This window comes from Carcharodon carcharias, chromosome 12, assembly GCF_017639515.1.
Source record: "Carcharodon carcharias isolate sCarCar2 chromosome 12, sCarCar2.pri, whole genome shotgun sequence".
NCBI classification, from domain to species: Eukaryota; Metazoa; Chordata; class Chondrichthyes; order Lamniformes; family Lamnidae; genus Carcharodon; species Carcharodon carcharias.
The window spans coordinates 33,313,889-33,340,559 of record NC_054478.1 but is presented as its reverse complement, the minus strand read 5'-3'; the positions used below and the strand labels follow the sequence as shown (position 1 = coordinate 33,340,559).

At 42.0% G+C, this 26,671-nt stretch overlaps 1 protein-coding gene across 3 annotated transcripts in view; it reads left to right on the top strand.

Moving 5' to 3' along the window:
* rif1 (replication timing regulatory factor 1) overlaps positions 1-26,671 on the top strand; it is a 92,383-nt gene that overhangs the window by 63,503 nt on the left and 2,209 nt on the right. For all 3 annotated transcript variants that reach the window (XM_041200481.1, XM_041200480.1, XM_041200482.1), the window contains 11 exons: positions 1,553-1,755; positions 2,921-3,020; positions 4,187-4,312; positions 4,808-4,953; positions 5,397-5,483; positions 6,571-6,628; positions 8,415-11,675; positions 17,584-17,745; positions 18,948-19,025; positions 20,261-20,376; positions 20,596-20,749. In XM_041200481.1, coding sequence (XP_041056415.1) covers positions 1,553-1,755; positions 2,921-3,020; positions 4,187-4,312; positions 4,808-4,953; positions 5,397-5,483; positions 6,571-6,628; positions 8,415-11,675; positions 17,584-17,745; positions 18,948-19,025; positions 20,261-20,376; positions 20,596-20,749 — 4,491 coding nt within the window. The remainder of the gene's footprint in view (positions 1-1,552; positions 1,756-2,920; positions 3,021-4,186; positions 4,313-4,807; positions 4,954-5,396; positions 5,484-6,570; positions 6,629-8,414; positions 11,676-17,583; positions 17,746-18,947; positions 19,026-20,260; positions 20,377-20,595; positions 20,750-26,671) is intronic.

Sequence of the window (26,671 nt, the reverse complement as noted above, 5' to 3'; positions counted from 1 at the left end):
TTATTGTCCACCACCATTTATGGCCGGATGTGGCAGGGCTGCCGAACGTTGATCTGATCCATTGGTTGTGGGATTGCTTTGCTCCATCTATCACTTGCTGCTTATGCTGTTTGGCATGCAAGTAGTTCGGTGTTACAGCTTCAACAAGTTGACACTTTTTAAGTATGCCTGGCATTGCTCCTGGCATGCCCTCCTGCACTCTTCATTGAACCAACGTTGATCCCCTGGCTTGATGGTGAGGGTAGAGTGGTGATATGCCGGGCTGTGAGGTTACAGATTGTGTTTGAGTACAATTCTGCTGCTGCTAATAGCCCACAGTGCATCATGGATGCCCAGTTTTGAGTTGCTAGATCTGTTCCTACTTAGCACGGTGGTAGTGCGACACAACACGGTGGAGGGTATCCTCAATGTGAAGGCGGAACTTCATCTCCTCAATAACCTGTGCGGTGGTCACGCCTGCGGATGCTGTCATGGACAGCTTCATCTGCGGCAGGCATGTTGGTGAGGATGAGGTCAAGTATGTTTTTCCCTCTTGTTAGCTCCTTCACCACCTGCTGCAGACCCAGTCTAGCAACTATGCCCTTTAGGACTTGGCCAGCTCAGTCAGTAGTGGTGCTATCGAGCCACTCTTCAATATGGAGGAGTACTGATTCATCAACTGAGGGAGGGCGCTACGTGATAATCAGCGATTGGTTTCCTTGCCCATGATTGACCTGATGAGACCTTCATGAGGTCCTGAGTTGATGTTGAGGTCTCCCAGGGCAATTCCCTCCCGACTGTATACCACTGTGCCGCCACCTCTGCTGGGACTGTCCTGCTGGTGGTGATGGTTGTGCCTGGAACATTATCTGATATGAGGATGACTGTGTCAGGCTGTTGCTTGACTAATCTGTGAGGCAGCCCACCCAATTTTGGCACTAGCCCCCAGATGTTAACAAGGAGGACTTTGCAGGGTCGACAGGGCTGAATTTGCTGTTGCCTCCAGTTTCATCCCTCTCTTGAGACTTCGTAGTGGTTGATACAACTGAGTGGCTTGCTGGGCCATTTCAGAGGGCATTTTAAGAGTCAACCACACTACTGTGGGTCTGGAGCCACATGTAGGCCAGACCAGGTAAGGACGGCAGATTTCCTTCTCTAAAGGACATTAGTGAACGAGATTAATTTTTACAACAATCGACAATGGTCATCATTAGACTTTTCATTCCTGCTTTTAATTCAATTCAAACCCAGAGCATCACCCTAGGTCTCTGGATTACTAGTCCAGTGACAATATCACTATGCCATCGCCTCCCCTAAAATAGGAGAATGTAAATGTAAAATAGGGAGTTGTATCTCCGATTTTCCTCCTTGTGCCCTGTATATACTCGAATATTGGAGGTGGAATAACTTTGATAATGGGTTTTGTGTGTTCTCAACCTGTTGGGTTTGAATCTTCATACAAAAAGGTGGGGTTGGAATTTTTCTGTTTTTGTGGTAGTTTTTGATTAAACCATTTTCAAAATATAAAATGCCTGGACTAGTTTTGTGATTGAATTGTTGCTCTTCCCTGTAGCTGGAGAAGCTGCACGCGGATATTCTTCTCTGCCTACAATCCCGTTACACATCGACCTATGACAGCGACTTGCTGGAACAACTGTCATCACTGCTCAGCACCACTTTCCTACACAAGAACCGTCAGATCAGGAACCAGACCACACAGTTTTGGAATGCTACATTTGCCAAAAGTATAGCGTTAAACTATCCACAACAAATTAAGTGAGTGTGACTGTTTTTACATGTTTTTGGATGTATTATTATAAATTGCTTCTGTTGAATTGAAAACCATTCTGATCAAGCTTTGCTTGAGTTTATTTTTAACGTGCTTCAAGACTTGATTGGCCAGGCTTACATTGTCTTATTGTGTATCCCTTCAGCTTATTTATTCGCATAGTTAACTATAGAGTAAGTCCTCACTTAACATTGCAGTTGCATTCCTGGAAAGTGCAGCTTGAAATCCAATAATATTAAGTGAAAGATTTTTTTCCATTACGAACATACGGATTAGGAATAGGCCACTCGGCCTCTCAAGCCTGCTCTGCCATTCCATAAGATCATGGCTGATCTGAATGTAACCTCAACCTCACATCCCTGCTTGCCCTGATAACCTTTCACCCCCTTGTTAATCAATAATTTATCTAGCTCTGCCAACCAGAAAAAGGCTCATTTATGCCAACCCTATGCTTCCTGTTAGCTAGCCAATCTTCTATCCATGCCAATATGTTCACCCCCTACTCCATGAGCTTTTATTTTCTGTAATAACCTTTGATGTGGCACTTTATCAAATGCCTTCAACCAATGTAAAAGCTGTAGTTAGGTTTTGTGGGATGTTTCCCCTCAGAAAAGCATTATACCCTGTAAGTTGAAATACATTACATTGCTAAACTCCTGCATTTGTAAATGAAATAACTTTTAAAGTTAAATCAGTTTAAAATATAAAAGAAACATAGTAATACTTTCTACTTAACCCTGCTTGCCGTTTCCCTCTTCCAAACCCTCGCCATGAGTGACGTTTTAGGAGATGAGCAGCGAAAGGTAGCGAGTGCAGCTTCAGTTGCAGAGGTAAGCTGCAACCTTGAGTCGGTGAGCAAGAGGGTTGGCAGTGATGGAGGTGCCATTTCAAAATGGCGCCAATCGGGTCATGGGGTCCCAAGTCAGACATGGTACAAAATGACATTAAAACGAAACTTCCTGCCCCATTTAAATGACTGTTGCAAGATTTGCTGATTTTTAAACTTTAATTTGTGATTTGTAAATTTCAACATTGTCTAACTTTTTAATGTCATATTCCTTCTGAAGTAGTAACGTGTTGTAATTGTTTGAACTTTCTCTCCAGAGGTCTTTTAAAGTGTACCTGACATGTTGAGTTTTTGCTTTGCTGTAGGTCAGTATTAAGTCAGGTCAAGCAGAAAACCCCCATAATATTGCCTGGCTTTGAGACATTAGAATTGATTGAAGAATCAAATGAGCCTTACTCAGATTTGGTAAGTTTTTAAAGCACTCTCTTGATTTTTCTGCTGTGACAAAGCACTAGCATACTCTTAATGAGACAAGAATTCAAAATAAATGTTCTAAACCTCAAGATCTAAATGTCCTATGGTAAGATTCTCGTATTTTCGAACGTATATGAGAATACTTCTTTATTAGTTATGTGAGCAAATCATGACATTCCTAGCCGCAAATGTACTGCACTGCTCACTTTTTGAATAGTCCAATTCTACAAACAGCAAAATATTTAATCCTGCACTTTCAACAAAAATGCAAGGGTAGAGTAGTGTAGATGTTGCTGGATTAGTAACCAGAGAATATTAATTCAATTGTCAGCAAATCAGTCGGAGAATTTTGTTTCTTTTTTAAATAAATAACGCTGGTGTCATTAAAGGGGCCATGAAGCTTGCTGTTGTATAAACATAATTGCTTCACTAATTTTTTAGGTCAGGAACCCTGCTGCCTTTAGATGGGCTGGTCTATATTTGGCAATCCCACACCATGATTGACTCTTCATTACCTTCTGAAGTGACTCAGCAACCTGCTCTGTTGCATGAAAATCACTAAAATTTTTAAAACATCTTCACCATAAAGACTGCAATGGTTTGAGAATACAGCCCACTGCACCTTCTCTGGACAGCTAGGAATGGTCAATCAGTACTAGTGGCACCCACTTTCATAGGGAAACTTCTTTTTCAGAAATGTGTTTTGTTTTGCCAATATGTAATGCTTAGGTTTTTTGGATTTTGAAGGTGACATTAGATTGGGGGGGGTGGGGGGGAGTGGATTTTGAAGGTGACATTAGTTGTGACAACACTCCCCCACCCCCCCATCACCACCACCAAATAGTCTCCATGTTTTAGGCATTCTCAACTGAAATTTAAAAGATACAGCACTTTTAAACTGGCTTTTTAATCAGGTATTGGTCAATAAGGTTCCTTAACCTGGAAACATGTAGACCATGAGATGTAGTTCTGAAACAGAGACATAGCAACAATTTCAAGTTTTTTTTTAAGCCTACCCATTCCCAAGAGCTGAACCCATCCTAACATCTCTGTTACTCCTTTTGATTCTTTGCTGTAGGTGAAGAATACATGTGCTGGCTACTAAGTATTCTGTGATCAGCTGCATCAGTGCACTTTTTATGTATTCTTTATTGCAGTCAGAAAATTCCCAGTTAGATGCTAAAGTCAGCGGTGTGCAAGTTAATTCAGTTGGAAAAAGAGAATCATTGCTTGCTAGAGCCGAAGAACTAAGAGAGAAGAGTTTGCCTCAAACTCCAGCAAAAGTAAGTTGAGTACAAATGTTTTGCACTTGAATGAGACTGGATGTATAAAATAATGACAGTGAATTCAAAGCATTGCTAACCTAATGCTGATGTGAGCATTTGAAATTACAGCTTCAAAGTTGTAAAAATTTAAAACTTATTAAACATTTAAGACGCTCCTATCCCATATGAAATTTTATTTACCTTTATATACCTTTCTGGAGAGCTAATGCAAACTATCCAGTAGGACTTTTTTGGTGTGATGCTCAGTTCGGTGGTTTAGCATTGATTTGTAACCATCTAGCATTGTTGAATTTCAGAACACCAAAATTTCTATTTGGAAACAAAATGTTATGTTTTAGAATTTGAGTATTGCAGTAAGAATATATTTAGAGCAGGTTTGTTAACACTGCTCTTGTTTGTGGACTGTTTAGGCTCTTTGCTATATATTCTTTGTTTGGATGAGACAAATTAAATCTCTTTTTCCTCTCCCACTCTCGCGCTCTCCCGTTCCAGTTGAAGCTAGATTTTTCTTCTCCCAAAGTGCCACGACGAGAGCTACTTCTAGAGGAGGAGAAATCGATAGATTTTGTGTTTATACCACCTGAACCTAAACAGCGGATATTGACAGAACATCAGAAAGAGGTGTTACAGACAAAGAGGTAGGTTGAAGAAACAACTGTGATCATTGTCTAGGCAGTGTGCTTATTTCCCAGGGGCTGCAGAGAGGAAAACTGGACTGAGGCACACCATTTAGGAATGAGGTACGAGGACATGTTGCCCTTTACTAAGGTCTACAACTCCATCTGTTGTCATATTCTGATTCTAACATTATCAGTATGAAGATGAATGTCATATTTATTTTGATTTTTTTTTTTGAGTACCGAGTGTTTTTATTTCTTGTTTGACCAACTCTACATTCACTGTCTTTACATTCTATATAGTATTTACTTTAAGAATACAATATGATTATTGTAAAACAAGCGCATTAAGTATTTTACGCAGTTTTTTGTGACAAACTTGGAACATGGTAATCTATCCAAATAAGCAATGTGATTGTTTAAAAAGTTTTGTCCATTTTAAAATTTATTTTCCCCCAAAACAGGACTGACATTCCTGCAATGTACAATAATTTGGATGCATCTCAGGATTCCCACTTGTTTTCCCAGTACACACAATCTCAGGACAGTTTGTAAGTAGATCATTTTATTTGAAATACATCACCTCATTTAATTTGCATATTTACAAAATTCAGTAACACCCAAGCTCTATTTTGTCTGTAATGTAATTGTGCAAACCCCATGAATTTTTCAAATATAAAAGCAAACTTGTGTGGTTGCTGAAAATCCGAAATAAAAACAGAAAATGCTAGAAAAACTCAGCAGGTCTGACAGAATCAGTGGAGAGAGGAACAGTGTTAACATTTTGAGTCAATTTGGCTCTTCTGAAGTGTGCTGCCAAAACTGAGCTTTTCCAGCATTTTCTGTTTTTTTTATTTATGTATTTTTCAAATACTGTTTTATTTTGAGTAACCCAGCTTGAAGAGTGAAGAATGTATAAAGCTTTAACCAAATCCCAGCTCGCTCTTGGGTTATTTTAGAAAAACTTACTGCAATCTACAAAATTTACTACTTGTTGAAATCATGTGGATAAGACTGTGTAGATGTGGTATTAAATGTAGTTACACGGGTGTACTCAGACCAGGAGCTTGCCATAGCTGGTAGACTTTTTAGTCTTAACCAGATTTCCACTTCTGCTCAATCTTAGAATTTGCAACACAAACAAACCATTGCCCAACTGGTCTATGCTGGCATTTATGCTCTGTCATCCTCCTCCCACCGCTTTTTGTCTGATCCTATCTGAATAACTTTCTATTCCTTTCTCCATCAGGCTTATCTAGCTTTCTCTAACTACTCATTATTTTTTAGGTATTAATTCAATTCACACAGGTTTAAAGATGCTGTATGTGTGTGTTTCTTGCCCCTACCATAGAGTTGCTACATCTCATTTGGCCTACAGGCTGGTGAATGAAAATAAAACTTAAAATATGCTAGCTCCAGAAGAGCAGAAAAGCCGGTTAATGTCCTCTAGTCTGAACCATAATGAATTGGGGAGTTATACATTGTTCTGCTTGAAGTGAGCTTCATTTGAAAGCAAAACTCATTCTTGTCATATTTCACAGGTTCTAGTTAATAAGACTTCATTCACATAGCCAAAATCCCCACTTTGTGCACTTGGTCTAAATTTGTTACCAGATTATGCTTGCTTTTTTTTTCCAGGGATAACCCTGCAATAGAAGCTGAAAAAGCAGAAAAAACTTCTGAAGAACCACCACAGGTGAGTTGTTACCTGGTGGCTTTCAACAAAATTGTTTTTTTTTAAAGTGGTTAGCTCCAAGTCCGATCTAGCCACAAGGAAATGTAAGGTGAATGTTGGTAATTATAAGAGTGGCACTCTTAATGGGTTACCTGATTTGATTCTACTTTGGTCAGGAGGTGGATGTGTCACTGTGAAAGATTTCTCACTATTATAATCTTTTTAATCTGCTTTCATTACACTGGGGCTCAAGCTTCATACGGTATGCCAAGAGATATCTAGGGACCCTTCTTCTTGGGCAGCCTCTCAGGGCCGAAGATGACTTGCTTCCACACTAAAAATGAGTTCTTAGGTGACTGTGTACGTCACACATGGGACTCTTGTCTCTTACAGATTGGGCAAACAGTGGCGGGGGAACGGATGGGTGGGATGCCCGGGTTGCCACACGCTCCTTTCGCTGTCGACGCTTGGCTTCAGCTAGTCCTTGAGTCCTTGACGATGAGACTCAGTGTTCAAGTCCTTCCTGGATGCTTTCCCTCAACTTCGGCCTTGGGCCAGGGATTCCTAGAAGTTGGTGGGGATGTTGCACTTTTGCAAGGAGGCTTTGAGGGTGTCCCTGAAGCATTTCTTCTGCCCTTCTGGCACTCGCTTGCCATGTCGAAGCTCCAAGTAAAGCACTTGTTTCTGGAGTCTCATTCAGGCATGCGGATGATGTGGCCTGCCCGCAGGACTGACATTCCAGATGGCTGGTAGAGCGTGGTTAATTCTTCGATGCTTGGGCTGTTGACCTGAGTGAGAACACTGACGTTTGTGAGCCTATTCTGCCAACGGATTTGCAGGATCTTGCGCAGGCAGCATTGGTGGTATTTCTCTCCTGCTGCATGTGGTCCACATCTCTGAGCCATGTAGGAGGGTGGGTATCACTACTGCTCTGTAGGGCGTGAGTTTGGTGCTGTGTTTGAAGTCCTGGCCTTCAAACACACACTCTTCCTCAGGTAGCCAAAGGCTGTGCTGGCACACCTGAAGGTGGTTTTGAGCCTCATCGTCCATACGAGTGTGCGGGCCTTACGCTAAACATCCTTTAGACAAAGGTCCTCTACCAACCTGCCCCCTCCACACCGCACACACACGACCCACCCCGCCTTTGCTGGTGATCAGAATCCACGACAAAGCCTTGGACAGCATGGACCACTTTCCATACCTTGGAAGCTTACCGTCAACAAGGGCAGATATCTAGGAAGGGTTCAAAGAAAGCGCTTTCTCTTTTCTTCCCAAATTGTCTGTGCTGTATCATTATAAATGGGGATATAGACTTACATCCAGCTGTTTTAAGTGTTGCTTAATTAATGCTGCAAATTATTATTATTAAAATGCAGTTTGGTGAATTTGAGAAGTTGTGGAGGCTTACTTGTATGTTCTTTCCAATGAGAGGTCTTTCACAGCCCAGATAATGGTTTAATGTTGAATCCTTTTGGAGGCATTTGAGAGGATGGGTCCCTGGGTTAAATTTGCAAATCGCTCCTACAAGTGTACTGAAGTACAAGTTTGTTAACCTTGCCAGACAAGTATTCTTGCCTAGACTGCTAATGCAGTTAGTGGCATTCTGAATTCAATAGAATTCAAGTGCAGAGAAAAAGAATATTGAGTGCTACTAACCTTTATAGTGCTCGATGCTGGCAAATGGATGGAGAGTGTTCAAAACTATCTGTACTGAAGTCTTGCACTGTAATGGGTACCTACTGTAAAGCAAGGCCTGGATTACTTCTGCCTCATACAGTTAGTTGTAACATTCAGTTTTTTTTTTCAGAATGAAAATATGGAAACTGAAAATGAATTTCATACCCAGGTTGCAACGGAGGCAAGCAGTGAAGATAAATTGTTTGATCAAGAAACTGACCAAGACTCTGCTGGTCACAAGGGAAGTAGGACTGAACAAATCATTGGAGATTCTATAGACCTTAATTGCAGTGGCAAACAAGAGGAATTGAAGAACACGGCGGCTGAATCTACGTCAAACTGCACTGGTGGTGCTTCTGAATCGGGGGTCAGCAGTGCAGAGGTCAGCGGTAGTTCTACCTCCTCCGACATTATCTCTGGAACACCACAAAAATCCAGCAGCAGACGACAATCGTTTATTACTCTGGAGAAGTTTGATCCCTCCACTACGTGCAGCTTCAGTAAATCACCTTTGGGTAAATTTGCACAAGCAGCTGCTGAAGCTTTTGTTCCTCAGCAGACCGAAGCAATGGAGGTGGAAGATGTATCACAGCTTGAGGTGGACAAAGTTTGCCAGGATGTCAGTTTGAATAATACAAAAACTGAAGCAGTGAATGTCTCAATCACTGAGGGGAAACGTGGTAGACGCAGGCAAAATAAAACTGAACAGTCGATTGTAGAAAAACCAACCAACTGCACCAAAGCACCCAGAAGTATTAAGAGTTCTGAAGTTGAATCATCTGATGCAAAAGAAAATTCTTCAACTAATGATAGAGACACTCCTAATAAAAACAAAGCTGACTGCAGCCGAAGTTCTGAGAGTCGGACAAGTAACAAACAGACGAAAGGCAGTGTTTTTAATGAAGAGAAGAATCCTGCATCATCTGTGGTTTTGAAAGAGAAAGCTTCAGCAGAAGGTGCTCCAAGCACACAAGATGAGAAGAATGCACATTCTTCAATTCTGACAAACAAAACACTAAGACGTTCTTCTAGGAAGCACTTGGATGTGGCAGTGGCTGCTCAGGCAGGCAACAAGGGAAAAAGGGAGGATAATAAACTTGGAAAAAGATCACAAAACGAGGCGGCAGAACCGCTTCAGAGCAAGTCTCAGCATGACGAGCTTTCAAAGGGAAAGGAGAATGATTCTAAAACTTCACCTGGCAAGTCAGCAACTGAGAAAAGCAGGTCTTTAAAAACTGATTCTCAAGACTCTGATTCTAACAAAACTACCCCAGCTGCTGGCAAAGTCCGCCCTCGTTACCAGACTCGTAGGGCATCCCAAGGCTTGTCTGACTTGGAGAACAGCTGTTGTAGCATGACCGAATCAGAGAGTTCTGAAGGCAACTCAAAAGTTCAGGATGGTCAAAAGAAAAGAAGAGCGTTTAAGGGGAAAACAAAGACCAAAGACCTGTCCCTTGAGGACAGCAAGACCAAAAATGTGGTGGAACATGAACCGACTTTGGGCAGTCAACTATACTCAAAAAATGAAACTATGGAGATGCAGTGTTCAGAAACAGAATTGGAGATTGAAAATAAGCAAGAAGATGCAGTGATGACACAAGTGGTAGATATAGAAAATCTGGATGAAATAAATACTGCACAGATGTCTCCAGGGACTTGCGCTTTAGTTGAAAAGCCAAATGCAGAAGAGGACCCCAAAATGCACAGCATAGCACATCCCACAAGAGGAGTGTCTGAAACTGTTGAAAGTGTTAAAACTGAGCTTGATTTAGAACGAGGCAAAACAGAAGAAGCCTGCACTATTGTCCATGTTGAATCCTTGCCTTATGAGGCAGGAGTTTCAACAACTGAATTATCAACTGACGATTGTTCAAATCTTTCAGATGTGCAACTTTCAGTCAAGAAGAGCCAGCAGTTGAATGAGTGCCAAGTGAGAAGTAAAAGGACCAGGAAAACTAAAAACTGTGATTGTTGCAAAGACTCTTCACAACAGCATGGGAAGTCACGATTGGAAAGCAAAGAGAGTTCCACTAAACGAGAGCCACGATCTGATGATCAGAAAGAACATGTTCCACACCTAAGTTCAGTTTATTATTCTTCTACAGAAGGGCTATTAAAAAGTCCCACATTTAACGACACTGTAAATGATGGACCCTGTGCATTTAGCACTCCCCTTTCGGGGGATAGCAAAACACAGTTTTTTGGTATTTCTCTTAGTACTGTTGCATCTGAGATGGATTTGGCTGAAGAGAAAAAGCTCACTCCGAGGATTGAAACCTCCACGGAGCAGAAAGTGGTGGAGGAGTCCTATTCAGAGCGGAAAGCACTGAATGACTCTTCCACCGAGCCGAAAATGGTGGAGGAGTCCTGTACAGAGGGGAAAGCAATGGATGACTCTTCCGTGGAGCAGAAAGTGCTGGAGGAGTACTGTACAGAGCGGAAAGCAATGGATGACTCTTCCACTGGTCAGAAAATGGTGGAGTCCTCCTCTACAGAGCAGAAAGTGATGGATGACTCTTCCACTGGTCAGAAAATGGTGGAGTCCTCCTCTACAGAGCAGAAAGTGATGGATGACTCTTCCACTGAGCAGGAAGTTGTGGATGAGTCCTCTACAGAGTGGAAAGCAATGGGTGATCCTTCCACAGAGCAGAAAATGATGGAGGAGTCCTCTACAGAGCGGAAAGCGATGGGTGACTCTTCCACTGGTCAGAAGATGATGGAGGAGTCCTCTACAGAGCAGAAAGCGATGGGTGATTCTTCCACAGAGCAGAAAGCTGAAGAAATTTTAAATTATGGAGGGAGTGAACAAGTGGAATTAATGGAAGAGGCTGATGGCACTGTTGAAGTGTCAATGTCAGAAGGTAAACCAGTGTCCAATGATGTTGCCTTGATAGAAGGTGAACAGTTGGAAAGCAAAGAAACACTAACTGGCTATGAGCTGGACCAAGATCAAATGAGTAGGACAAGCGTTACTGCCCCAGTTGACAAAATAGCCACAGTACTGCCTGAACCAGATCAGGTGGATGGGACAGATGTTTTAACCCCATTTGATAAAAAGACTGTACAGGATGAATCAGTAACTGCAGAACATTTTAAAGATGCAGAGTCTGATGGAAATGAAGAAGCTTCTGAAGTGGGGTTAACCACAACAATTAATCTCCCCAAACCTATGATAACAGACTGTAATGTGGTTGAGCACATGTCAGAGCACCTCATGGAATCACCCCAAAAAACTAAAAATGATGTCCCATTTCTTGTTGGATCAATGCACAGTCCTTCTGAAATGCAGGCATGCTGTGTGTGGTCACCCACAGCATCACCTTCTACAAGTATCCTCAAGAAAGGAATTAAACGGCCATCTGAAAATGATTCTCCTTCTCCAATGAATAAGGTAAATAAAAGAGGCCAAAATATTTTAGTTTGGATAAATCTACAGATATGTTTTTCTAATGAATAATGTGAGCCATACAGATCATGAAGGCCAAGAGTTCTGGTCTATGCTGAATTGGCTGATCTCGGTCATAATGTTGGTATGGTTGATAACGTTGGCTCTTTGGGTTAGATTGGAACATAAGTTATGATACCATCCCACTGAGATTTGCTTGAAGTGTATGCTTATGGACATGGGTGTGGGTAGTGGATCAAAGCTTAGCTTTGTTGCATACAGTGTCACATGACTTGCTGACATTCTGAAAAGCCATTTTAGTTTAGTTTTCATAGAGAACAAAATGGGAAGATGCTTCATTTTTGAACCATCACCATGTTTGAGTCTCTAAACCACACTATTGAAAATTGTGCACCAGCAGAATTTGTTTGCCCAGTATTGATTGCACATGTTCTTCCCCAATCCTGTGTGCAGAGAGCTGAGGTGCATGTTGCAGTGTTGAGACTTAAATTCTAGCACCTATAGGGTTTAACTACCTAAAATCACCAAACACTGTTATAGCCTGTAGTGCTTCTCAAGCTAAACTACAAGCTAATACCCTGATAGTTGTTCTCTCGAACTGATTGGAAAGGGAAAATTCCAGCCTCCAGTGGCTGATGTACCCCTCCAGTTTCTACTCACGAGAGAGCCTGGCTGGTCTGTCAGTGACAGTAACCTGCAATACTGACTCTTGTTTAGTTTGGGCATTGGATTATCAGTCTTAACAGCTCCATCTCTATCCCGCAGAAACCCTTATTGCAATTAGGGAATGAAATGCCTCCTTTTCATGGAATTATAGATGTCAATCCAGTTGTACCTTTCTGCATGTTTTCTAAAATTTCTAAAGCTTTGGGTGAGAGAGGTGATTGGCACACTAGTGTGGGCAGTCATTTATGCCCAATCTGGGGAGCTACATCAGCTATTTTTTGTATGTATTGACAGGGCCAAAATAATGTATAAAACACATTTCTAACAGGCAGCGCCCCCTGGCAAACTAATTTTAAGGTAGCTGAATCAAATGGAGTTTCCCCTATTTTCTAGGGCCTTGCCTGTCTTGAGTCCTTTTGTGTGCTATATTGCTGAGTATTCATTGAATGAAGGCCAGCATTTCAGCCTGGAACAATGCAGCCAAAGCCTGAGGTTGGATGGGACTTACTAATCTAAATTAGTTTAACATACTGTTTCTCTCATATTAAAGGGTGTGTGTGGGGAAAGAACATTTAGTTTTCCTGTATTTGAGAAACCTTTGTATCCCATTTGATGTGGGTATGACTTAGGAGTTTAAAATATTGCTTTTACCAACTCCCATGTTGGCTACCTGAATGGAGGACAATGTTCCTGCTCAATATTTTTTTTAAGAAAGCGTGGAACTTTTTATAGTATTGGCAAGCAGTGCTTAAATGTAACTTTATTGACAAAACTTTATTCAAGTTCCTAAGCCATCACCTGAAGCCTGTTATTGAGCTTTGTGAAGTTTGAACATAACCTCTCTGCTTTTGTAGTTAATAACTTTATTTACAAAGCCCATGATCCCATATGTTTTCCCAACTACCCCCTCAAATAAATGTCCTGTCACCCCCAAGAATCTGTGCACATGAACTCCCAGGACCCTCCTGTCCCAGCGCATAGTTTTAGAATGTACCAAAAAGTCTATATACCCTCTTTCACCCATCCCTTCTACCACATCAACTCATGCTTTTCGGTATTAAATTCTATCTTCCACTAGTCTGCCCCTTCTGCTGGCCTATCTGTGTCTTGTTGCAATCGATTGGTTTGCCGCACCTTCAAGTCCAAGCTAACGCCGACTCCCTTATTTCATGAGCTCAGTTTTGTTAACCAGCCCTTTATGTGTTACTTTGTCAAATACTTTTTAAAAAATTCATATAGACAACACCCAATGCATTCTCTTCTTCAACTGAATTGCTTTGATTAGTCAAACATGATCTACCTTTTACAGTCTACGCTGGTTCTCAATTACTGAAACTCAAAATTCTCCAAGTTTCTGTTGATTTTTTTCCCCCTGATTATTGTTTATGAACCTTATCTGTCACTGATATTGAACTGATCAGTCTGTAGTTACTGGAAATTCCCTTGCAATCTTCCTTGAGTAAGGGTGTCACATTTGCCACTCTTCGATCCTCCGGCACTTCTTCACATCAGAGGAAGATTGAAAGATTACGGCAATTCCTTCCACTGTCTCCACTCCTACTTTCTTGGGATACAAGCTATCTTATTCAGCAATTTATCTGCTCTTAAGCAAAATGAGCCTTTACAGGATATTGTGCCTATCAAATTTCACCCCATCCATTACCTCTACTTTCTCTGCTTCTTCTGATATTTTGTCAGGCATCCTCTTCCTTAATAAATATCGATACCATGTACTCGTTAAGTATTCTAGCCTTGCCCTAAGCCTCTTAACATTTATCACACACTTTGTATTTCCTCATCCTTAATATGGCTTGATATTTTTCCCTTCTCTGTTTATCTGCTGTTGAAACTCTCATCTATGTCTTTGTGACCACTAGGTTCAGTTATTCCAACGCACTTCTGGCTGGTCTCCCACAATCTAACCTCTAAACTTGAGGTCTTCCAAAGCTCTACTGCCCGTGTCCTGTTCCCATATCATTCCTTTGCTCGCTGACTTACATTGGCTCCTGATCAATCAAAGTCTTGATTTTAAAATTCTTATCCTTGTTTTCAAATCTCTACCAAGGCCTTGCCCCTCACCATCTCTGCAATCTCCTCCAACTCTACAACCCTCCAGAATATCTACTTTCTTCTAATTCTGGCCTCTTGTGCATTCCCAATCATGACTGTTGCACGATCGGTGACCATACCTTTGGTTGCCTAGGCCCCTTCTCTGGAATTCCCTCCCTACACCTCTCTGCCCCTCTACCTTGCTTTCCTCCTTTAAGACACTCCTTAGAACCTATTTCTTTGACCTTATGTGGCTTAGTGTCATATTTTGTTTCATGTTATTCCTGCGAAGTGCCTTGGGAGGTTTCTTTAAAGGTGTTAAATAAACATAAGTTGTTGTTTGTCACTAAAAGGCCCTATTCCACCTCTTACCATCTGCTTACTATTTACATGCCGGTCTAATATTTTGCAATTCCCTTCAACAATGACTGCTATTCTCATTCATTTTGCAAGTCTTATTTTACTCTTGGCCCCAGCTATGCCTGTCTCTTTTATGGGGTATGTGGAACATTCCTTGTTCCAGTCCTACTCCGGCCCCCTTCCACAACTCTTTCTCCGGTACATCGATGATTACTTCGGTGCTGCTTCATGCTCTGGTCGGGACTTGGAAAAATTTATTAATTTTGCTTCCAATCTCCATCCCCCCCATCATTTTCACGTGGTCCATCTCTGACACTTCCCTTCCCTTCCTTGACCTCTCTGTCTCAACCTCTGGTGATAGACTGTCCACCAATATCCATTACAAACCTACCAACTCCCACAGCTACCTCGACTACAGCTCCTCACACCCCGCTTCCTGTAAGGACTCCATCCCATTCTCTCAGTTCCATTGCCTCCGTGGCATCTGTTCCGATGATGCTACCTTCAAAAACAGTTCCTCTGATATGCCCTCCTTCCTTAACCGAGGTTTTCTACCCACGGTGGTTGACAGGGCCCTCAACCATGTCCGGCCCATCTCCCGCGCATCCGCCCTCACGCCTTCTCCTCCCTCCCAGAAACATGATAGGGTCCCCCTTGTCCTCACTTATCACCCCACCAGCCTCCACATTCAAAGGATCATCCTCCGCCATTTCCGCCAACTCCAGCATGTTGCCACCATCAAACACATCTTCCCTTCACCACCCCCCCCCCCCCCGTCAGCATTCTGTAGGGATCGTTCCCTCCGGGACACCCTGGTGTCCACTCCTCCATCACCCCCTACTCCTCAACCCCCTCCTATGGCACCACCCCGTGCCCACGCAAAAGATGTAACACCTGCCCCTTCACTTCCTCTCTCCTCACCGTCCAAGGGCCCAAACACTCCTTTCAAGTAAAGCAGCATTTCCCCCAACTTAGTCTACTGCATTCGTTGCTCCCAATGTGGTCTCCTCTACATTGGAGAGACCAGACGTAAACTGGGTGACCGCTTTGCAGAACACCTGCGGTCTGTCCGCAAGAATGACCCAAACCTCCCTGTCGCTTGCCATTTTAACACTCCACCCTGCTCTCTTACCCACATCTATCCTTGGCTTGCTGCATTGTTCCAGTGAAGCCCAACACAATCTGGAGGAACAACACCTCATCTTCCGACTAGGACTTTACAGCCTTCCAGACTGAATATTGAATTCAACAACTTTAGGTCTTGAGCTCCCTCCTCCATCCCCATCCCCTTTCTGTTTCTTCCCCCTTCCTTTTGTTTTTTCCAATAAATTATATAGATTTTTCTTTTCTCGCCTATTTCCATTATTTTTAAATCTTTTATGCTCCCTCCACGCCCACTAGAGCTATACCTTGAGTGCCCTACCATCCATTCTTAATTAGCACATTCGTTTAGATAATATCACCAACTTTAACACCTATGGGTTCTTTTGTTCTGTTGTCTGTGACATCTTTTGATGATCTGCTTCTATCACTGCTTGTTTGTCCCTAGAACCACACCACCCCCCTCCACTTCTCTCTCTCTCACCCCCCCCCCCCCCCCCCCCCCCCCCCCCCCCACACACACACCTTAAATCAACTTATATCACACCCCTTCCTTGGATTCACCTAGTTCTGCTGAAGGGTCATGAGGACTCGAAATGTCAACTCTTTTCATCTCCGCCGATGCTGCCAGACCTGCTGAGTTTTTCCAGGTAATTCTGTTTTTGTTTTTATTTTACTCTTCACAACTTACTGTATTTAGCCTGATTCCCACTTGAAGAATTCACCTGGCATACAACATACACCCTCTTATTTCATCATATTCTTTATCTTCCTTGTCATTCAAGGTGCCCTGGCTTTGGGTCCCCTACCTGTTGTCCTTGTTGGCACATATCCAGCCTGTACCTGAAGCACCTCCTTCAAGATCACCCATTGTTCCATTACCATTTTCCTGTCAATCTGTAGTTCCATTCTATCCTTTTCATCCAATTTCAATTAGCCCTCTTGTATTTAGAAGTTCAGCTTTCTACTTCTTCTCCATTACTAATTTAAATCTCATGAGAGGTCTGAAGAAGGGCCATACAGACTCAAAGCGTTTACTCTGTTTCTCTCTCCACAGATGCTGTCAGACTTGCTTAGTATTTTTTAGCATTTTCTGCTTTTCTCTCATGAGATGGTCAGGCTTAACTAAGTGTCCTGCCATAGATACTTGGTCTGATTGACCGACACCGTTCCCCAGCATCCCAGTTCCCCAGATCCAGCAATGCCTCCTTCCCAGGCGGACCGAGAGCATGTTGGTCAAGGATGTTCTCTTGAATACATTTCAGAAATTCCTCCCACTCTTTATCCTTTACTCTACCATTATCCCAATTGATATTTGGGTAATTGAAGTCCCCCAGTATCGCACTCTAAAGTTCTTGTGTATCTCTGATTTTCCTGCAGATTCCGCCCTCTGTCTCTTTCTCATTGTTTGGAGGCCAATGTGAGTGCTTTATGAACTTGAATAAAGTCTGAGAAATTGGCTTTGTGTGATCCCAATATGTAATTCGCACTTTTGGCTTGTATTTATAAAAATTTTAAAAAGCACAGCCATCCATAACAGTAAATACAAGCATTTGTAGTCAGCCTTTTACACAACTTTTAAAAAATCTTGGCAACACCCGAGTTATGCTGATCTTGAAACTTAGAAGCTTTGGAAAGGTTGTATTTCTTTTATGTGCTGTTCATAAGATGAGATTCCAAATTTTCCTTTCTGTGCTTCGTCATTTGTTTTCTGTAGATCCGTCGCGTTTCGTTTGCAGATCCAATTCAGCGGGAAGGATTAGCAGATGATATTGATCGCCGTAGCCCTGTAGTGAGATCCCATTCTTCTTCTGGAAGTTCTCCTGCATTAAATCACTCTGCCACAAATGGTTGCAACCGGTCCAATGTTCAATCCAAGGTAAGTTCCATTAAGTTCTCATTCAAATCACAGCTCTATAAAATAGTTGCAGATAATGAAACCAGCGTCCCATCTTAAATCATGCATACAAAAAAGCCTAACTCTCTCTCGCCCTAATTATTTGCGGTACTTGTCTTATTAAGTTTCATCTGACATTGACCACATGAATGCTTTTCCCACTTATTCTGTCATTTGTGAATTGCCTCCTTCGGTTGCATTGTTGGTCCTAGTTTGGAATTATTTGCACAGTGGGTTTCTGAATTCAAGGAATTTCTCTGAACGACAAGCAATAAGTTTCAACTGGTTCATTCTCAATTTGCCCTGGACCAACTTGTTTCGGTGATAACACTTGGAGTTAGAAGAGCACACATTCAATTCCTACTTTAGCTAATATTTAAGTACAGTGTTGAGGCAGTGCTATTTTAGCAATGCGGAGATGAGCTAAGGCATATCTGCTATGCAAATGGACATAAAAGATGCATGACATTATTTGAAAAGGTCTAAAAACGTTCTGGTGTCTTAGCCAACATTTAGACCACTAACAACACCATTAAAACAATTCAGAAATATGTTATGGGCTAGCCAGTGACCCATTACATTGGCTGTTTTGCATTCAAACAAAAAAATCTGAGTTGAGGGCGTTAGCCCTGTTATGGTAGTAATCTTGCTTCTGAAGCAGGAAGTTGTGGATTGAAATCCTACTGTAGCACATAATCCAGGTTGGCATTTCAGTGTAGTACTGAGGGAATGCTGCACTGTTGGAGGCATCACCTTTCTGATGAAATGTTATATCAAGGCCCCATATGCTCTGAATAGTGTCATGGCTTCTTTTGCATCCAAAAAGGAGCAGGGGAGTTCTCCCCTGTGTCCAGCCAATACTTACCGCTCATCAGCAAAAAAAAAAATAATTCCTGCCACGTTGCCAACATTATAACAATTATTGTCCTCCAAAAGTATTTGATTGTTAAATGCTTTCTGACGTCCTGAGATCATGAAGGATACTATAACCAATGCACAACTTTTTTTTCTAGTCTTGTATTTAATGCTTTCTTTCATCTTTTAATTTTGCAAATGTTTATCCTGTATGGAATTTAACATGTCACTCAGTGATCTGAGTTTTATTATTTATTTAGTATATATCAGAGCATTGGGGTTACTGTATTTATCTTAATTCTGAATTTCATATATTTTAATTCACTCAGTACAACACCACTCCAACTAAAGGTTTCCTGTCTCCAAGCACTCGCAGCTCTGGCTATAAAAGTTCAAAGAAATGTTTGGTAAGTTGAAGACAATAGGGTTTATCTTGAGGTTAAGTGAAGCCATGTATTACATAAACATTTTTTAAAGCAAAATAGGGTAAGCACTGGAGATACTCAGCAGCATAGGCAACATCTGTGAAGAGAGGAGCGTAACGTTTCAGGTCAATGACATTTTTATAACTGGGAAAAGTTAGAGATGTAATAGATTTTAAGCAAGTGAAAGCAGGGAGGCTTGAAAAAGAAAAGGCGGAAGACCTGTGACAGGGCGGAAGACAGGAGAAATTAAATGACAAAGGGGTTGGTGTGCAAGACCAAAGGGAGTGATAGGACAAGAAAGGAAATAAACCTTGTAGCCAGTGGAGGTGTGAATGGCATTCTGCATCTGCTTTCTGAAAGCAAAACAATAAAACCAAAACCTGCAAAGATAAAGGAAACAAAATAGGGGAAGAGGTTACATTCTGGAATTGCTGAACTCAATATTGAGTCTGCAAGGCTGTAAATCACCTAATTGAAAGATGAGGTGCTGATCCCCCAGCTTGCTTTCAGCTTCATTGTAACAGTACAGGAGGCAGAAGGCATGGGAGAAAGGTGGAGAATTAAAGTGACGGACAACCAGAGTTCAGGGCCACTCTTATGGACTCTATGGAGGTGTCCTGCAAAGCAATCACCCAATCTGTGTTTGGTTTCCACACTGAAAAGCAGTACGCATTGTAAACAACAATTGCAGTATACTAAATTGAAAGAAACATAAATTGATGTTTCACCTGGAAGTAGTATTTGGGAAAATAATGGCCACAGAAAATCGCTTGGGTCACTTTTTTCAGCCATAAGCTACACCAACGGTTTTATATTTGACTCTGATTTGGTCTAAACCTGCAATGTGAGTGCAGGCAGAATATGTGGAATGAGCCAGTGAACAATGATTCTAGGGATAATTAAAAGTGGAGGATAGAAATGGCCACTTAGTCAAGTTGATGCTCAACTTTCATTGTACCATCAAACATTTGAGCATCTCAAGCTGGCAGGTTGTGCCAAAAAATTATGAATCTGAGTAAATAATTTCTTTCTTTACCAAAAATGTAGAAAATGAATGGGAAAGATGATTTCTGGATAGAGTAATTCTGATTTTTATGGTGGTATAGAGGTCAGTACAACTAAACAGGTTGCAGTTTTGGAAAATACAATCTACAAAATGCTGAATTGAAACATGGTACTTTTAATGTATAAATTTCCTTTTTTTAAAACCCCTCAAGATCTCAGAGATGAGTAAAGAATCTGGGGCAGTGTCTACAGCTGCCGTGTATCCGGCTCTGATCAGCTGCTCTTTACCAGTAGAGACCATTCTACCCCAGCTTGCCTCTAACATGTGGTAAGTAAAGTTTGTGATGCATTTAGTTGCCCTGCATTCTAATACGTAATGTCATTTTAAAATTTTGCTCTTGAATTCTAGTTTTAAAATAGGACAGTTTTACTATGAGGGGGCCTATAATTAAACTTCTGTTTGATATTAAATTAGCCAAGGTGATGCAGTGTAATTTACCGCCTGCTACACCTGTACTGAATGATCAAGTTTTGTTCTTCCTACTAGGGCCCGAGGTCTGGGCCAGCTTGTAAGAGCTAAAAACATCAAGACCATTGGTGACCTGAGCTCGCTTACAGTGGCTGAAATTAAGTTGCTTCCAATCCGTTCTCCAAAAGTCTTTGTTGTGAAAAAGGCTCTCAAAGCCTTCTATGAACAGCAGGTGAGTTTTTTGTAAACTGACGAGTCCTATCTGAAGTTGCAGTTTTCTAAAGATGAGTTATTTTGCATGTTAAACTACTACAGGACCTTTCATTTTGTTTATAAACTTTTTTTCCAGTATTTTTCAAACACTTTTTCCAATGGTACTGTGTCCATGAGCTGATGCCTAATTGGACTCTCATTTGTGCTTTTCTATGTTGGAATAATAATGGTTATAGTACAGGAGGCCATTTGACGTGGAATCCATGCTGTTTCTCTGCAAGGGCAGTTTAAATAGTCCTACTCCCCTGCCCTTTCCCTATAGCCCTGTAATTCTTTTCCCTCCAGGTGCCTACCTGATTCCCTTTTGAAAGCCGCAGTTGAATCTGGCTCCACCACTCACTCGGGCAATGCATTCCAAAAAATAACCGTTTGTTGCATGTTTAAAAAAAAAAAAATCCTCATGTCTCTGATTCTTTTACCAGTTGCTTTAAATTGATGCCATCTTGTTCTTGACCCTTCTACCAGTGGGGACAGTTTCTCTCTATTCACTCTGCCTTGATCACTCATGATTTTGGTCATATTCTTCTGCAGAAGGTTTAGACCTGCAATGTGAGTGCAGGCAGAATATGTGGAATGAGCCAGTGAACAATGATTCTTGGGATAGTTAAGAAAAGTGGAGGATAGAAATGGTCACTTGTTGATGCTCGACTTTCATTGTACCATCAAACATTTGAGCATCTCAAGCTGGCAGGTTGTGCCAAAAAATTATGAATCTTGAGTAAATTTCTCTCTAGTATGTGATTTTTAAATTCAATCTTCATTTAATTTGTTCCCCTTGGTCTACTTACTTTGAACTAAGTTTATGTATCTATTATTTTATAAACTGTAATTAGGGTTTCTCCATCTTTCTAGATTGTGGAGTTGAAGCTCTGTTTTGTACTTTCTCTATAGCTTATCCTCTATACTTGTGATCACTTCTTTTGTTACTTTTCTCTTTCGCCATTCCATTGTACATATGTATTTATGGACCAGATATGTACCAGAACTGAACACTACTCCATGTCTGATCGGTGCATTATAAATGTTGAGTAATCTCTTTAGATTGACACTTGACAGTTCTGGCTATTAATACTGACACTTTCCAATTTATTTTTGATTGTTTCAACGTATCCAGGTGGATGTTTAAAATTAGAGGGATCATTACTGGGACAAAGGCTCTTTATTCACCCTATTATAGATTACTGTATGCTTAAACATGCTCAGAAATAAAAAGAGGATAATTTTATCACTGTTGCAGTTGAGATATTGGCAATTTGGGTTCATGCTACTCACTGTGGCAGGTGAGACTCCATATCGGGCGTGTGAGCTTGTAGTTGCATTGGTGCTGCCAGCTCTGTATCCTTGATCTCTACTATTGCCCTCCTTTTAGCATCAGCAAATTTGAGAATTGTAGTCGTTTGATAGTGCTGAACTTGAGTATTGCTGAAAAAGATTTATTTTGTCGATGCTTTTTGACTAGCACTCATCGCAAGAATACCACTGTGAGGAAAACCAACAAATTTATACTATGAGAGTGTTGATTGTCTCTTTTGAGAATTGTTGTTTTGGTATCAATTTCCTTTTATATAGTTATCAGAGTCCAAACACTGGACCACTGAGATTCCCTTTATTGCCCACCCCCACCCAGATAGTACTACTGGTGAGAACAATATGTATTCATATAATGATCTTAACATAGCAAGCCATTGAAAGATGCTTCACAGTGGTTTGAGAAAAATGAAATAGTATGCCAAAGGAGATACAGGTTTGACCACAAGTGTGACTGAAAATATGGACCTGATTTTTGCAGTGGTAATGGCAGGGAAATTGTCAGTATTCAGCATTATTATTCCAGTGAAACTGACAGCTTCTGGAGTCCATGCAAAATAACATGGAAATCCAGAAGTTGCTCTCAGCGATTCTATACTTCTCCAGAGGGAGTGCGCTTACGCTGTTAGTTTCGCTGGAAAAACACTTGGAAAAAGTTGCATGTAATTGAATTCTGGATTTTTAATGCTGTACTAACATTCATAATTGCTACTAAACATCCTTACTGGCCCTGAAAATCTATAATTTTATATTTGTGGAAGGTCAAATTTCTTCATAATGGTTAAAATCAAATTCTACTTATTGTTTTAAATATTACATTTGTAAAATGTTTCTTAACTTCACTCTAAATCCAATTGTCATTTATTTCACTCTCTGAAAATGTCAATTAAAAGTGAAGGATATTAAGTGTAGAGCCAGTTAGATCAGATGGTTGTGTGGTGCTTGACTGCAACAGTGCAGGTTCAGTCCCCATATCAGCTATGATGATAGTTCTTGGGCCTGCCTCCTCCTTTTGCCCCATTGTGACATCATGACATCATTGAGTCTTGTTAACAGCCGTCAAACGTTGAGGACGCTACATGAAGAAAGAGATATTAAGTGGTTTTAACTTGCTGGTATGATGTGTGCAGATACATCAATGTGATTGATTGTCTACCTTCTTGCTGACATCATCGCTACTGCATGCCAAGCCATCCCCTTGACTTGGTGCCGGATTTTAAACTGTCGACGGGCAAAGGGAAAACCATGCCACAGAGATCGTTAGGTCTCTGTGACCAGATTTCTTTGCTTTGCTGATGACTGCAAAATCAGGGCCATGGATGTTAAACAGGGCCTTCTAAAGGAGGAAAGGCAGAGAAGCCATTTGGTAGCTGAAGGCAAGCTGCTAATGGTGGGACAAAGGGGAGGCAATGGTGTGATGGTATTTGTTACTGGTCTAGTAATCCAGAGACCCAGGGTAAAGTTTAATGACCATGAAACCATTGTCGATTGTTGTAAAAACCCACCTTGTTCACTAATTTCCTTTTTGGGGAGGGAAATCTGTCGTCCTTACCTGGTCTGGTCTACATGTGACTTCAGACCCACAGCAATGTGGTTGACTCTTAAAAGCTCTCTGAAATGGCCTAGCAAGCCACTCAGTTGTAAGTCACAAAAAAGGACTGAAATCAGACGGACCACCAGGCATCGACCTAGGCACCGGAAACAACAGCAGTCGCAGCCCTGTCGACCCTGTAAAGTCTACCTTGCTAACATCTGGGGGTGAGTGTCAAAATTGGGGCCTCAGACTAGTCAAGCAACAGTCTGACATAGTCATCCTTATGGAATCATACCTTACAGATAATGTCCCAGACTCCACCATCACCATCCCTGGGTATGTCCTGTCCCACCAGTAGGACAGACCCAACAGAGGTGGTGGCACAGTGGTATACAGTTGGGAGGGATTTGCCCTGGGAGTCCTCAACATCGACTCCGGACCCCATGAAGTCTCATGGCATCAGGTCAAACATGGGCAAGGAAACCTCCTGCTGATTACCATATACTGCCCTCCCTCAGCTGATGAATCAGAACTCCTCCATGTTGAACATCACTAGGAGGAAGCACTGAGGGTGGCAAGGGCGCAGAATGCACTGTAGGTGGGGGACTTCAATGCCCATCACCAAGACTGGCTCAGTTGCATCACTACTGCCCAAGCTGGCCAAGTCCTAAATAACATAGCTGCTAGACTGGGTCTGCGGCAGGTGCTGAGGAAACCAACATGAGGGAAAAACATACTTGACCTCTTCCTCACCATCTTGCCTGCCGCAGATGCATCTGTCCATGACAGTATCAGTAGGAGTGACCATCGCACAAGATGAACCCCCGCCGTCACAATGAGGATGCCCTCCATCGTGTTGTGTGGCACTGTGATAAATGGGATAGATTTTAAACATCCAGCAACTGAAGACTGGGCATCCATGAGGCTCTGTGGGCCAACAACAGCAGCAGAATTGTACTCGAACACAATCTGTAACCTCATGGCCCGGCATATCCTCTACCATTACCATCAAGCCAGGGGATCAACCCTGGTTCAATGAAGAGTGCAGGAGGGCATGCCAGGAGCAGCACCAGACATACCTAAAAATGAGGTGTCAACCTGGTGAAGCTGTAACACAGGACTACTTGCATTCCAAACAGCATTAGCAGCAAGTGATAGACAGAGCTAAGTGATCCCACAACAAATGGATCAGATCTAAGCTCTCCATTGGTGGAGCCATACCTAGTGCAAAGGAAGGTGGTGGTGGTTCTTGGAGGTCAGTCATCTCAGCTTCAGGACATCACTGCACAAGTTCCTCAGGGTCCAAGGCCCAACCATCTTCAGCTGCTTCATCAATAACCTTCCTTCCATCATAAAGTCAGAAGTGGGATGTTCATTGATGATTGCACAATGTTCAGCACCATTTGTGACGACTCGGATACTGTAGCAGTCCATGTCCAAATGCAGCAAGACCTGGACAATATCCAGGCTTGGGCTGACAAGTGGCAAGTAACATTCATGCCACACAATGTCAGGGAATGATCATTTCCAACAAGAGAATCCAGCCATCGCCCCTTGTTCAATGGCATTACCATCACTGAATCCCCCATGATCAACTTCCTGGGTGTTACCATTGACCAGAAACTGAACTGGGCTAGCCATATAAATACTATGGCTGCAGGAGCAGGTCGGAGGCTAGGAATAGTGTGATGAGTAACTCACCACCTGACGCCCCAAGCCTGTCCACCATCTACAAGGCACAAGTCAGGAGTGTGATGGAATAGTCCTCACTCGCCTGGATGAGTGCAGCTCCCGCAACACTGAAGAAACTGGACACTGTCCAGGACAAAGCAGTCCACTTTATTGGCACCACATCCACAAACATTCACTCCCTCCACCACCAATGCACAGTAACAGCATTGTGTGCCATCTACAAGATGCACTGCAGGAATTCACCACAGCTCCTTAGACAGCATCTTCCAAATCCACGACCACTACCACCTAGAAGGATAAGGGCAGCAGATAGATGGGAACATCACCACCTGGAATTTCCCCTCCAAGTCACTCTTCCTGACTTGGAAATATATTGCCGTTCCTTCACTGTCGCTGGGTCAAAATCCTGGAACTCCCTCCCTAACAGCACTGTGGTTATATCTCCACCACATGGCCTGCAGTGGTTCAAGAAGGGAGCTCACCACCGCAACCACAATGTCAGGCAATGACCAACAAGAGAATCCAGCCATCACCACTCAAGGGCAACTAGGGATGGGCAATAAATGCTGGCCCAGCCAGCAAAGTCCACATCCCTTGAATAAATAAAAAAAAAAATACCTGATGCAAAAGATGCTTGATAAAGATAGTGTATTTGAAAATGAGAAGATAGTAAATGGAACAGAGGATTTATTTATAGAGGATTTATTGGGTTGGAGGAGCGGGTGTTACAGAAATGGGGAGGTGCGAGGAAATCTCAAGAGGAGATTGTGGCTTTATGGCAATGTCAGTGGGTTAGTAATCCATGGGATCAAGCTAATGCCCTGGGGAGATGGGTTCAAATCCCACCATGACAACTGGTGGAACTTAAATTCAATTAATGAAATCGAGTTGAAATCCAGTCTCAGTAATGGTGACCCTGAAGCTGTCATTGAAAGTTGTAAAATCCCATCTGGTTCACTAATGTCCTTTTAGAGAAGGAAATCTGCCATCCTTACCTGGTCTGGCCTAAATGCGACTCCAGACCAATGTGGTTGACTCTTAACTGACCTCTGAAATGTCCTAGCAAGCCACTCAGTTCAAGGGCATTTCAGGATGTGCAACAAATACTGGCTTCGCCAGTGATGCCCACACCCTATTAAAGAATAAAGGAAAAAAAATTAAACCCTGGGATGAGAATTGCAAATCTGAGGCATTGTAATCAATGTAGGCTGGGAAGGACAGGGATGATGGGCAAGTGTGACTTTCTGTATGATAGCATAGGTGAAATATAAGTGCATTAGTAATGAAAAATACTTTCCAATGGACTTGTGTACCCAGGGAATAAATGTCTTCAGCCTCTTGAGCCAT